The sequence below is a fragment of the Molossus molossus genome, unplaced genomic scaffold (genome assembly GCF_014108415.1).
Source record: "Molossus molossus isolate mMolMol1 unplaced genomic scaffold, mMolMol1.p scaffold_m16_p_4, whole genome shotgun sequence".
Taxonomy (NCBI): domain Eukaryota; kingdom Metazoa; phylum Chordata; class Mammalia; order Chiroptera; family Molossidae; genus Molossus; species Molossus molossus.
The window spans coordinates 34,906,280-34,920,607 of NW_023425377.1; the positions used below are offsets into that span (position 1 = coordinate 34,906,280).

The 14,328-nt window shown below is 42.7% G+C and overlaps 1 protein-coding gene across 1 annotated transcript in view; it reads left to right on the forward strand.

Annotated features, from left to right (window-relative positions):
- The first annotated feature begins 3,813 nt into the window (after positions 1 to 3,813).
- Positions 3,814 to 14,328, forward strand: part of ETF1 (eukaryotic translation termination factor 1) — a 30,988-nt gene continuing 20,473 nt past the window's right edge. The window contains exons 1-2 of the mRNA XM_036240145.1: positions 3,814 to 3,945; positions 4,107 to 4,210. Of these exons, the coding sequence (XP_036096038.1) occupies positions 4,125 to 4,210 (86 nt within the window). The 5' untranslated portion in view covers positions 3,814 to 3,945; positions 4,107 to 4,124. The remainder of the gene's footprint in view (positions 3,946 to 4,106; positions 4,211 to 14,328) is intronic.

Here is a 14,328-nt window from a genome sequence, read left to right on the forward strand (position 1 = left end):
TTCTTGAGCTACTATTGATTGGTGTTTTCAAGACCAAAACAATCTACCCCTCTCCTTTCTCCCCATCTATACCCAAAACAGTATTTAGGTTTATTGTCTAACATTAGATAGAGCTCGGGAAGAAATGCTGAGGTCATCACATACAAACCCTTCATTTTTCAGAGAAAGACTGTGCCTAGAGAGGTTATATAGTCCATTCTCACCATACGGAATTTTGAAAAAATTACACTTATTATCACAGAAGTTTCTTCCTGGACACTGAATGATCATGGTCCCATTTTAAAAAGCTCATTTTGCCCAGCCGGATGGCTCAGTGTATTGAGCGCCATCCCATGCACCAAGAGGTCATTGGTTCAATTCTCAGTCAGGGCACATGCCTGGGTTGCAGGCCTCATCCCCATTATCACATTGATGTCTCTATCTCTCTCTCCCCCTCTCCAAAAAAAATAAAATCAATAAAAACATATTTAAAAATAAATAAAATTAGCCCTGGCCGGTTGTGCTTAGTGGTTAGAGTATTGGCCTGCGGTCCAGAGAGACCCAGTTTGGTTCCCACTAAGAGCACCTCGGTTGCAGTTTGTCTCAGCCCTGGTTGGGGTTTTGGGGGTGGCAACCAGTCAATGTGTCTCTCTCACATCGATGATGTTTCTCTCTTCCTCCCTGTCTCCCTCTCACTCTATCTGAAGATGAATGCAAAAATGTTTTCAGGTGAAGATAAAAAAAATAATAATTAAATTTAAATAAATAAATAAAAAAGATCCTCTTGCCCTGACTGGTTTTTCTCAGTGGTTAGAGCATCAGCCTGCAGACCAATGAGTCATGGGTTTGATTCCAGCCAAGGGCATGTACCTTGGTTACGATTCATCCCTGGCCCTGGTTGGGGTCGTGCGGGAGGTAGCCATTCGATGTGTCCCTCTCACATCGCTGTTTCCCTCTCTCTCCTTCCCACTCTATTTGAACAAAAGTGGAAAAATGTCCTCGGGTAAGGAGAAAAACAAAAACAAAAACAAAAACAAAAAAACCCTTGTGTTTGCTGAAGGAAATAGCATCCCTGTTCTATTCCTCTCAAATCTCTTCCACTAGGGATCCACACCAGCCTTTGCCTCTAACACACTGATTTCCAATACTAAACACAGAGATGGTAAATTTGCTGCAACTGTGCAAGTAAGCTTTTGGGGCTACAGTTAAACTGCCTGGGTCAGCCCTGACCAGTTTGGCTCAGCAGTTAGAGTGTTGGCCTGGGACCAAAGAATCCTGGGTTCGATTCTGGCCAAGGGCACGTACCTCAATTGGGGTTTGTCGCCGCCCCTGTTGGGGTCGTGTGAGTGGCAACCAATAGATGTATCTCTCTCCCATTCATGTCTCTCTCTCTCTCTCTCTCCCTCCCACTGTCTGAAGATAAAATGTAAAAAAACAATAAGTAAAAATATAAAAAATGAACTGCCTGGTTCTAGACTATTCTAAGAAACACGCTGCATATCTTGCTAATCACCAAGTTTGAAGGATTCAAAGATTGAGAAATAGCAATTCTATCTGGGATGGATGTCACTATGTTTGCTTCTGAATGAGTCACGCAGAAAATCAAGCTTGTGAGCTGTGCTACAAAGCCTCTGAAGTCATCAAACACAGACCTGAAACAACACCATAAACATAAAAATAAGCAGGAAAGGTAGCTCAAGGCAACCTACCGTAGCAAGTAGGAACTGGGATGGGAATGAAACAGGGAAAAGCTAGGGACATGGTAGACATCTAGTCAGTAAGCAGTATTTATGACTATTTAAGAAGGCCCATTACTAAGCACAGTGAATGGCACACAGAAGTACAATAAATATTATGTAATGAGTGAACATATTACAAAATGAAACCCAAATTACAAAACGGAACCTAAAGAAGAGATTTCATCCTGGGACTGCATTTGCTGGGAGAGAAAAGACTTGCTCCTCAGTAAGTCTGTGTCCTCATCCTATGAAAATATAGGTAATGGGCTGCTGCATGATTAAATACACTGAACATGGAGTCTGGAAACCATAAACTAGCTGAGCAAGTTCCTTTCACTGTTCTTCACCTCAATTTCCCAATCAGTGAAATGGGAGTAACACCCCCACTTGCAAGGTGTTAGACAAAGCTACAACAACATGCAAAAAGGACGCAAAGCCCACACAGATGCAACTGCCTTGTGCCCAAGATGAAATTTTCAATCACCTTCCAAAAACCTGCTCATCTTTCCCATGTCAGTAAATGTAACTATAGCAATAACTTGGGAGCCGTCCTTGCTCTTCTTCCACATCCAACCCATCATCCAGTCCTATCCATGCTAAGCCCCACATATCACTCACTTCATTTGCACTTTCATCACCTTATTTTAAGGTACAATTACCTCTCACATGAATTATTGCAGCAGCCAAAATGATTTCTAGGCGTTCACTTTTGCTCTTTCCAATTCAAGCAAATCCATCTCCTTAAAAGCACAAGAGAGCCAGAAATATCCATGTGAGAAACATGGATAGGCTGCTTCCTGCACGCCCCACACTGGGGATCGAGACTGCAACTCTGGCATGGAATCGAACCAGGACCTCTCAGGTCCATAGGGCCACACTCAATCTACTGAGCAACACCACCAGCATGAGGCCAAACTCTTAACACCTAGCTTTCAAGGCCTTACACAATTTGTTCCCTGCCTCCTTCTCAAAACACTCTTCCCCTTTCTGACGTTGCTCCAGCACACTGGCTTTTGTGTAGTTCCTCAAATGTGTTATGCTCCCTTCCTGACAAATTCCTACTCATCCTTTGGGTCTCATTCCAAAGTTGGGCCCTCTTTCAATACTTTCTCACAGCAATCTTAAGTACTCATTTATACTTATTTATTTGATTACATAAAAGTATAAAAGCACAAACGGCTATAAACCCAACTAAACTGAAAGCGCCACAATGGTAGTAAGCACTGTTATCTGGGTTCCCCAGAGGGAAAACCGGGTTTGCAGTTTGGGGCCAAATATTTGAATGAACCCAACTAAGGTGAAGACGAAGTGGTTAAATAAAAATCCCTACTCAAAAAGATTAAGTTCTAAATTACATAGCTGCCCGTTTTGCTTCAACACTCTCCCCACCTCCTCTCTGAACAGATCAGAACAAACCATTCATGGGATCCGGTACCTCAAGTCTCAAACCTCAGGTAGCCCCTGCCCCACGCCCCAAAATTCCAGGCCAAAGTGAACACATCTTAGCACTGAAGCGAGAAGGAATGTGTCTCTTTTGTCCCTGCAGGTGACGGGGTCCCAGACCTCCCGGAGGAAATTTCCTAATCCGGACACCCTGGCCGGGCGTCTGAACACTAAGTCCAGGCAGCCATGACGCACACAGGCAGGAACACTTCATCAACTGTCAAGTCGCGAGGAGCTTCTTTCAGGCTTCTCAGAAGTGATTCAAACCGTGCGTCCCAGACCCTCAGAAATCCATTTGATTCAATGAGAGGGGACGGAAAAGACGAGGACCCACGTGCCTCGCCCTTTAAGAAACACCCCCATTCGAGCCTGGCGGGGCTCTGAGTAAACCCTCGCGAGAGCCACCGGACTCCTCCCGCTTCCTCCTTTCAGCTCGCCGGGCCGGAAGGAAGATGAGACTTCCCCGCCCCCGGGCTTAACTCACAAGGCAGCGCGGTCTCAGCTGTGGCCAATCGGCAAGCTTATTGTAAGCCGCAGCACAGAGAGCCAATGGAAAGTCGCGGTGCACGCAAAGCTTTCCCTTTTCCGCACAGGCCCCCTCCCTTCCGCTCGTCGACTTCCACTCAGCCTTTGGCGGAGGAAGTGATGTCACAGGCCCCATGTGAGCTGATTGCAACACATGCAGCTGCCTGGAGAGAGGGAGCCGGTGTCCTACGTCAGAGCCGCCGCCGCGGAGTTGCCGCCGGGGAGGACCAGCCGCTGCCGCCCAGGACTGGGCCCTTAGGTAAGTCAGGGAAAAGGAAAGGCTAGAGACCACGACGGCGCGTCGCTCGGGGCGGGAAGAGGAGGGCCTCTCGGGGGTGTCAAGGAAGGGGGCCGCTCTGCCCCAGTGGCGGCTCTAACTCTGTGGTCTTGGTGTCTCCGGGCCCCGCCGGGCCGCTCTAGGGAGGAGGAGGCGAGAAGATGGCGGACGACCCCAGTGCTGCGGACAGGAACGTGGAGATCTGGAAGATCAAGAAGCTGATTAAGAGCTTGGAGGCGGCCCGCGGGTGAGCGCTGCGTCCGGCCCCCCCGTGCGCTCTGGGTACCCGGACCCCTCAGGATGGCCGCCCCCGCGCCGCATGGCCGGATCAGGAGAACCAAGCACTAGTCAGCTCCCGCCTTCCGGACTTTTGGGTAGTTGTCCCGGACCCAGGGGCGAGGGTCTATGCGATTGGCCCGGGAAGGGGTCCTTCTCCCGCTTGGGGGTAAAGGGCCCGTTCCGGAGCTGGGACCACTCGACCCCCTCATGGGAGGCCACTGCTACTTTTGTACCCCTCCTAGGCTCTTGAATCCGGCTCCTCCCTCTTCGAGCTCCAGGTGCTGCCACCCAACTCGGGTGCTGTTAGGAGAAAGGGCTCGGCCTTCCTTTCCAAACGCCCTTTTTTGATTTTCTCCTTTCCCTTCATGTTCCTCAGTTAGGCTTTATTAAAAATGGCCTCTCCTTCCTGGGCTTCTGGGACTTGGTTGGGTGAAGTTTGGATGGGGCAGGAAGGAGAGGTGGTCAGGGACAACCTCTTTCTGACGTCCCCTGATTTCTTTGAGTCTTACAACTCTCCCAAGATGACTTCCCCCAAATCCTCTAATTACTCTGGAGCTTCCTGGTTTTAACTATTCCAGGACCCATATATAAACTGAAAATGCCAACGTGTGCAGGGTTGGGGGAGTAGGAGAGGTTTTGGTTGATGAATCTATATCTGTATATCCAGGGAAAACGCAGATTACAGGACCGTTGATATGAATTGCAACAACAGGGTTCTTTTTGGCTTCTCTGAAACTTTGGAGCTAGAGGTGCCTGGTGCTTGCTGAAATTCAGAAATGAATTAGGTGGGCTTGAGTCTCCTTTTGTAAATTTTGATAAGAAACTATAGGTGTGTCCACTGTGGGAAGGGTAAACTAGTTTAAAACTGGTTTTATATGCTCTTGAAAAAATTTAAGTATTTCTATTTTTTCACTTAATTTATTTTGTTACTTTCCCACTAGTGGAAACTTTTTACTTACAGGAAGTGGCCCAAAAAAAGAAAGAAACTGATTGGGACTTTACTTATTTGTGTGTCTGGGCATTCTTAGAGTAGAAGAGTGACTGATCCCAGGCCATTGGGAAAGTTTTCAGCCTAGGAATTGAACATTTTGGTTTCCAGCCCAGGTTTGCTCTTGATTGGTAGACTTCCAATGATAACAGTAAGTTCTTAATTGTTATTACTTTATGAAATAAGATGTATTTAGTTCCATAGAAGGCCGAAGGTTAAGACTGGTTTTGCCATTGTCTTTTGTTCTTAATAAATTAGTGAGAATTCTGCTTGAGGTGAAGCTTCTGAAAGTTTGGCCCTATTCAGTGACTTGGGCTTTTGCTCACTCATATGAAGTGAAGTAGCAGCTTATTTTTTGTTCCTTAGGTTTGTTTTTCTTTTAATTTAATAGAATATTCAGACCTAGTTAATAATCTTATAGGAATCTGAACACAAATAGTTCTGTGCCACATGATAAAGTGAATAATTATTCCCCAAGTGTGAGAATACTGTACAGGAGTGGTAATATAGGTCATGACCCATTATGATGCACGACCAGGAATTAGCTGGGTTCTTTTGTTTCACTCGGATCTTTTGTTGTGTTACTTGAATCCCTCAACTGAATATGGCTTTTATAAATTGCTGCTATTGCAGTATTGTTTAAAGTTGGCTGTAACCTGTAGATTTTGTTCTCTTAATTTGGAAGCAGGTTCACACATTAGAATTTACATACATTATATTCTCTGAAGAAGTCTAGACTATGAATTCACAACTATAATTTGCCTGTTGTCTGAGTGAAGTAACATTGAAGAAATAACACTGCTTAATAAGTAACAGCATTTGTTTCTACTGCTTCAAGAAGCTCATTATTAAATTTGTTCCTAGCCACTTGAAATTTTTAAGCTCTCTTTTAAAGCTTTTAAAGGCTTTATCCCTTTGATTAGCAAAGTTTATCTGAGTTTAATTTTTTAAAATTGATTTTATAGAGAGAGGAAGGGAGACAGGAACATCAGTTTGTTGTCCCACACATTCATGCATTCATTGGTTGATTCTTGCATGTGCCCTGACCGGGGATGGGACCCGCAACTCTGACTCATGGAGATACCAGCTGAGCTTTCTGACCAGGACCATTAAAATTTAAATGAAGTTCTTACACACCGCTTTTCTTCCAAGTGATGGAGTTAGTTTGGAGTTTTAGACTGGAATAAGTTGTTAAAAATGGCTGGGGAGTAGTCTTCCTCTGAACGAACAATGTGGTTGATAATCATGTCCTACTTTGCCTGCTTTGCTTTTATTCAGGATTTAGTTGCACCTTGAGCCCATGAAAATTTAAAATCTTGGCCATCCCTAGGTATCAGTAAGGGAGTCACAAGTTTATTCTATTTGTTTCCAAAGTTTTCCAGTACATACCACTTTCTTTTCAGGAATAGCAAGATTGTATTTTCATGGCTGAGTTGTGTTACAGTTAGACTCAGATTATCTTAGTGTACAGTGAGAATGCTTTTTCTTCTTTACCCAGTGCTAAAATATTCAAGGAGAAACGTAATGGATTTCAAAGACAAACTGGATGGCCAAAATGAATCTATATGTGGTGGTGTTTTGGGGGTAGTCTGGGTTTCAGGAGAAAACTGAGGTTGTGTTCAAGTGTGGTTATTAGCACTAGATAGTGAATCTTAGTGGTGGATTAATAGAATTGTTGGGTTGAAAGTGGTGTTGCATGTATAACTTGAATTTAGTTGGGTGGGACATCCCTGTTTAGTTTCAGATAAGTCTGTTTGAATTTTTCTGTGTGTGCTAGTAAAATAACCAACCAATTCTTTTGCTGTATACATAAGTCCCACTTAAAATTAATTGTAGTCTCCTCCTGATTTATTATTGTTCCTGATATATTCTCCACACTTGGTATAATGAGGATAAATGTGTGCATAAGCTAAAACTGGAACTAGGACCATGTGAATAGAATTGTGGTTGCAAGTATTCTGAATAAGAAACTAAAACAGGTGAATGGTAGGTGGGCAATTTTGGTGGTGGTTTTTTCCTGTTGTTTGCTGAGCCAGCAGGAAATGGTCCCAGGAATAGTGTTGAAAGCTTTATAGTTTTCAGGGAGTAAGCTCATAACCAGAGCCTGTTTTAACCAAGGACAGTAGTGAAAGTGATAAAGGGACAGACGAGGTTAATTTGGACTAAGTTGTGTTTGTAGGTGTTAGAAATATTTGTTCACTTATCTTCAACAGGGAACCTTCTATATTTCAGATATAATGAAGGTTCCACTAGATAACCCATGTTTGAAGATCAGTGCAGTTTGTAGACTTCATTTAGGTGTTGCCTGTGGTCTTAGGGCTTTTTAAAAAAAATCCTCACCTGAGGACACTCTTCCATTCATTTTCAGATAGAGTGGGAGGAAGAGAGAAACATTGATTGATTGCTTCCCACACTACCCTGACCAGGGCGGGGACCAAACCATAACTGAGGTACATGCCCTTGACTGGAATTGAACTCTCGACTCTTTGGTCCTCGGGCTGACACTCTAACTGCTGAGCCAAACCAGCCAGGGGGGTCTTTGGGTATTTTTAGAGCTTACTATTTAGTTAAAAGTAACCTGTAGCCCGGCCGGTGTGGCTCAGTGGTTGAGTGTGGACCCATGCACCAAGAGGTCGCCAGTTAGATTCCTGGTCAGGGCACATGCCCAGATTGTTGGCCAGATCCCCAGTGGGGGGCATGCAGGAGGCGGCCAGTTGATGGTCTCTCTCATTGATGTTTTTTCTCCCTCTAAAAATCAATAAAAGAAAATAAATTTTAAAAATGAAATAAAATAACTTCTAGATACCTAGACTTTGAAGGAAATAGAAATTACCTGGCTGTACATGACTGTCTTTCCTGGCCCCAAATATAACTCGGAGTGGGGAGGGGGACTATTCTCAATAATTGTGATACCAAATGTGTGGATTTTCCCCCCACACCAAGGAGTTCTCTACTTCTTAGTGATCACCAGCTAGCTGAGTGTCCTACAGTTCAATTCTTTTCCAACACTACCTGGAATTAACATCAGATTCCACAAATTAAAGGGCTCAGTTCCGCAAGACTGCCCTACTTGAGAACCTGACCTTTCTTATTTCTGATCCACAGGCTATAAATGGGGGTTCAAGCCCCGCTGGTGTAGCTGTTGGATGAGAGTGATCCCGTGCACTAAGAGGTTCACAGTTCGCTTCCCTGTCAGGATACATGCCTGGGTTGGGGCTCGATACCCAGTAGGGGGAGTTTCTATCTCTCTCCCACTCCCTTTCTCTCTAAAAATCAATGAACATATATATTTTTTAATTGAGGGTTCAATAATTTGCTAGAATGGCCCACAGAACTCAGGGAAACACCTGTGTTTACTGGTTTATTACAGAGGATACTATAAAAGATACAGATGTACAGCCAGATGAAGAGGTACATAGGGCATGGTCCAGAAGAATCTGAATGTGGGCACTTCTACCCCTGTGGAATTGGAGTACACCACCTGAGTTTACCAACTTAAAGTTCAATACATCTTGTTCAGGAATTTTATAGAACTTAATCTGCAGCAAGCCACTTCCCTTTCCCCTCCCCTGAGGTCCATGGACTGAGCTGAAAGTTCTAATCCTGAATTCACTTGTTCTTTCTGGTGACCAACTCCGCTCTGAGGTTATCCAGGAGTCCTACGCTGTCACTTAATTAGCATAAGGAGATGTGCTCCAAAGGGACTCTTTATGAATAATACAAGCACTCCCCTCCGTGAATTCTAAGGTTTTTCAGGAACTTTGTTGAAAACCTTAGAATTTCCTGGTTTGGGGGTAGAAAGGGCAAAGACCAAATTTCTTTCCTTTTTTTTTTTTTTATCCTCACCCGAGGACATTTTTCCATTTTTTGTTCAGATGGAGCAGGAGGGAGAGAGAGAGAGAGAGAGAAACATCGATGTGAAGGGACACATCGAGTGGCTGCCACCCGCACGACCAACCAGGGCCAGGGACAAACTGCAACCGAGGTACATGCCCTTAGCGGGAACCGAACCCGGGTCTCTCTGTACCGCAGGCCGACGCTCCAACTGCTGAGCCAAACCGGCCAGGGCCCAAATTTATTTCTTATTATACCACATAGTAACTTTTTTAAATCTCCACAAAATGCCTTACATTGTGTTGAATTAAAAGTTAGTAATTTATGCCCTGGCCGGTTTGGCTCAGCAGTTAGAGCATGCAGACCAGAGTGTCCCAGGTTTAGTTCCTGCTAAGGGCATGTACCTTGGTTGCAGTTTGTCCCCGCCCTGTCAGGGTCCTGTGGGTGGCAACCAGTCGTGTCTCTCTCACATCATGTTTCTCTCTCTTCCCTCCTCTCTCCTTCCCGCTCTATCTGAAAATGAATGCAAAAAATGTCCTCAGGTGAAGATTAAAAAAAAAAGTTAGTGATTTTGCCTGGCCAGTGTGGCTCGGTGGATTGAGCGTGGCCCCACAGACTGAGAGATCCCAGTTCAATTCCCAGTCAGGTCACATGCCTGGGTCGCAGGCTCGGTCCCCAGTGGGGGGCATGCAGGAGGCAGCCCATCAATATATCTCACATGGATGTTTCTATCTATCTCCCTCTCTCTCTCTAAAAATATCAATTTTTCTAAAAACATTTTTGAAAAGTAATTTTGAGAGCTCATTGAATAAGTTTTGTAAAAATCTTATAGACAAGTAATATGTACAAATTGTTAATATAATTTGAATAAATTGAAGTATGTTAAATGTGTTTGAGTACCTTCCCCAAGTGAAAATTGTTAAGAACATTTACTTAAATGATACTTGGAATGTTCTCAAGGCAATGAGTTTAAGAGGCGGTAAAGGGAAGAGGGGCAGATAAGAGTATATTTGATAGGGTGTGGTGGTGTTCTTCAGTCTACTTCAAGTGTCACAGGCTGCCTGCCTCAACTCTGAACTTGTCCTAACAGCCCTTGTATTCTGGCATGGTGTTCTGTGCACTGTGAACCTAATAAACAATTACCCTCTTTGAATTTCAACTCTTGACAGACTTCTCATTGTAATAGCAGATATACTTATCCTTCCAGAAAAGGAAGGCCTACTCTGGACACACTCCTAGGTAAGCAAGAGTACCTAGTTAGAATATTATTTAAGGCCAGATGCAACGTGGGTTATAGGTGACTATCCCCCACCCCAGCTCTCCCCACATACTATTTGGATCTGTTTTATCAGAGGGCCCATTTTCTTTGAGCTTTGGGGTTCAGTGTGTGCTGGGAAGGTTTCAGTTGTGGGAAAATTTTAAATGCCAGTTTTGCAGGAGGTCTAAATGGTCTTTAATCCTATTGAAGAGTCAAAAGGAGAAATTTGCCTCTTCCCTATATCTGCTCGAACTGTCCAACTGAGAATTTGGGACAACAGAAATTTCTTCTGAATCCAGTTTATTCTTCAGGGATCTCAGAATAGAACCTTCTGGAATACATGCTGTAGGTGTCTCTTAATTCTTTAGCAGCCTGCTCTCTTAGTGAGAGGGGAAAAGGATTAGGGAGGTCAAGGCTCTTTGTGTCAGGTTAGAAATTGCGAGGTTTCTCACTTTGGGGCACTGCTCTGATAGCAACTTTATCTAATGCCATTGGACACGCTTTGAACCCTTGCCCTACTGTCTCTTAGAAAAGAAAAATTCCCATTTCTTATTTTGTCACCTTTTCTGAACAGGTGTATTTTTCTTTCTTTGAATTTAAATGAATGGAGATAAAAAGAATGATTTTGCCTTTCTTCTCAACCCAAAACATAATTGAATTTAATTAAGAACCATAATTTTATTATTCTCTTCTTGTAGATACAAAGATGAAAACATTAAAATAGACATTAAAGCTTTCTGTGTTTTAATTCAGTCCTTTCTCTTTCATCTACTTAATTTGTATGTAATAGGTGCCTTATAAGTCTGTATATGTTTGTTTTGTTCTTTTTTTTTAACCCTCAAAATTTCTTTATATCTTTTTTATTATTATTGTTACTGATTTTAGAGCAAGAGGAAGGGGGTGGAGGGGGGGAGAAACATCAATCGGTTGCCTCTAAATGTACCCCGACCCGGGACTGAATATACAACCTGGGCATGTGCCCTGACTGGGGATCGAAGCAGCAACCTTTTGGTGCACAGGACATTGCTCAACCAACTGAGCCACATTGACCCAGGGCTATATCTTTAACATCAGTTTTCAGACGTATAGCTTTTCGTCCAGTGTATATTTTGTCTTTACTCTGGTCACCATCCTTCTTACCCAGTTCAGAAGACTTGACATTTTCAGATGCCTGATACTACTTCTTGTCATGCAGATACTCAGAAGATATTGGTCCTGTAAGTGTTCTGTTTTCATTTGATTCTCTAAGATTTCCTTTAGAAGAATGGTCTTAGTCGAAACAAAAGTTTGTCTTTTCATGCCCTTTCCATGGTCTTTTAAATTAGATTTTGTCCCAGAGTAGCATCTAGGTATATGAAAAATGAAGCCCACAAATGCACTACTCTTAACCAGTCAGTTTACAAGCCTCGTCAAACATCTGCTGTGAGTTGGGCGCTAGACATTTTGGAAGAAATATGTAATACAATGAGAAGGTGGTCTGACAACATAACCCTGGTGTGATGATGTGAACCATTTCCAGCCCCATACTAGTAAGTACAGAATAACACAGTACATGTTGAAGGGGGTGTAGTGTAAGTAGATGATTCAGGTCTTAAGGTGTTGGACATTGTCAGAAACCCAGAGAGATTTTGTAACTGTTCAGGCCCATTTACTAGGAGAGTCAAGTGGTGTAAAAGAATGTTAGTTACTTTGGGCATTGGTACAATATTTGGCTGATACAATATCTTTGATGCAGTGGAGTGGGGCTGTAACTGATCTGTAACTTTGAAACTGTAATCGAAATTCATTCTTGATTAAAAGCCAATTAGCCTAAAATTAGATCTAAAAGCTTTGTGTTGGTTGATGGTTGGTGAGCTGTCAGGGTTTTGAAATAGTGTGGATCATTTACACATGTATACCATGGTGAACTGGCATGACAGAGCTTACGACAGTCCCAACACATTTTACTTTCAGCCTAAATAAACTTTAGTTTGCAAGTAGTGAAAATGTACTGATCCCTGAACATTAATTCCTTATTACCTCTGGACATTTTAGCTTTTTACTGGGGAGGCGGGGGATTCTCTTCTGGCTATCCCATTTTCTGGCATCTTAGGGCTTTGTGACTCCACTTAAGCAAAAAGGATCCTCAGGAAAGATTGGGTTAGAGGTTCATAGTGGAGATGTATTTTAATCAAGTAATGAAACTCGTTTTCTGAAGATAGTTGAGTAGCATACATTTTGACTTCTTATAACAGCTCTGTGAGGAAAGTTTGTTATTACAGCCTAGTAAAGGGCAGTGCTAGATTCTGTTCATACTTTTCTGATTTTGAAGCCTGTAATTCTAACTATTGTACCACAGCGCCTTGCCCTTTGATTAGCACATATTTGTTTTGCTGAATAGAAACATCTCCCGTTCCTTTCTGAAAGGAGGGCTGTTGTCCAAGGAGATTTGCAATTTACTAGAAGGAGCAGGTGTGCTGAGACCCAGGAGCAAAGATTAAAAAGGAAAACAGGCATGCTGTTTGTAAGTTATCCTAGGGAAAACTTGGGTACTGAACATGTTTGTTCCTACTGAGCGTCCATGGTGAGGGAAATAACTTGCTTTTAAATCCCTCCCCAGAAGCTTATTTGTGTATTAGAAAAATTAACAGGAAGGTTATGGCTTTTTATTTTATTTGACTAGTACTTACATAGCAGTCAAGAAAGATAGGAGCTGGATTTTTATTTAAAGGGTCCTATGTAGAACACTGGTTATGAGTCCCTAATGCTGGTTGTGATTGATATCTCTAGACTTTGCACTGATGTGAGAGCACTGGAGAAATTTTCCAACTTCTGCTGCTCCCTGGTGGAATATTCCACTAGATTAATTTTGTAAAGTTATATTTTAAGACTAAGTAAATGCCTGTACTTGTAGAAAAAGAAATACTCCATCAGATATATACATTTTTGGTTTGGATAATTGAGTAATCCTATTGCCTAAAATGAAGTTTTGCAAACTTTTTGCTGAAAATTTTTGGGACAACTGATTTATTCTGTCCTGTAGGGTAGAGGCCACTTTATGTTAGGAAGTAACCATTCATTCATCAATTGTTTGAACATCCACTATATGCCAAAATAATTTCTGCCTTCAAGAGGCTTATATAGCCCAGTTGGTGTGGCTCAGTGGATTGAGCGTGGTCCCGTGGACTGAGAGGTCCCGGTTCGATTCCCAGTCAGGACACATGCCCAGATTGTGGGCTTAATCCCCAGTAGAAGGTGTGCAGGAGGCAGCCGATCGATGCGTCTCACATTGATGTTTCCATATCTCTCTCCCTTTTCCGCTCTCAAAAAAAATCAGTGAAAACATTTTTTTTTTTAAGAGGCTTGTATAGACCTAATATAAGGAATGTGGTATTTCATTGATCCTTGGTGGAAGAGAAAACAGGTTAGAACTTTGAAATGACTGATTCTGGGTGTATCAAAATACTGAACCCATGCCATAGCTATAGGATAAAGCTACTTAACCTTTTATATAATATAACTAAAGTTTTAGAGGGGAATGAATTTTATTCCTTCATGATAAATTACAAAATAGTTGCTGGTGTTCTGGTCATATTGACTACCTTTTGGTTTGGTACTTTTGTTCTGTTGGAAAATTTGGCAAGTCCTATAATTCACTAAAGATGATCACCACCTACCACAAGGTTCATTTTCTCTCTCTCTCTACTTAAATTCAAGTAAGACTTCAACACTACCTAACAGTGCCTTCCCCCATCCCTATCCCCAGCCCCCCTTCGCTCTGCTATGATGATAATTCTTTCTGACTTATACTATTAAAGGTTGGGGGCAGGGTTAGGGGACAGGGAGAGTTCCATCTAGTTACCGTTTCATGAGCATTATGTACTATTGATGCTAGGCATTTGATATATATTGTCTTAATAGAATCCTCATAACCTTGTAAAGTAAGTTGAAACTGAGTCCCAAAGGGATTTGTGTAATTTGCCCTAGGTTACACAGATAGGACAGGACATGAACCCAAATATGTCTG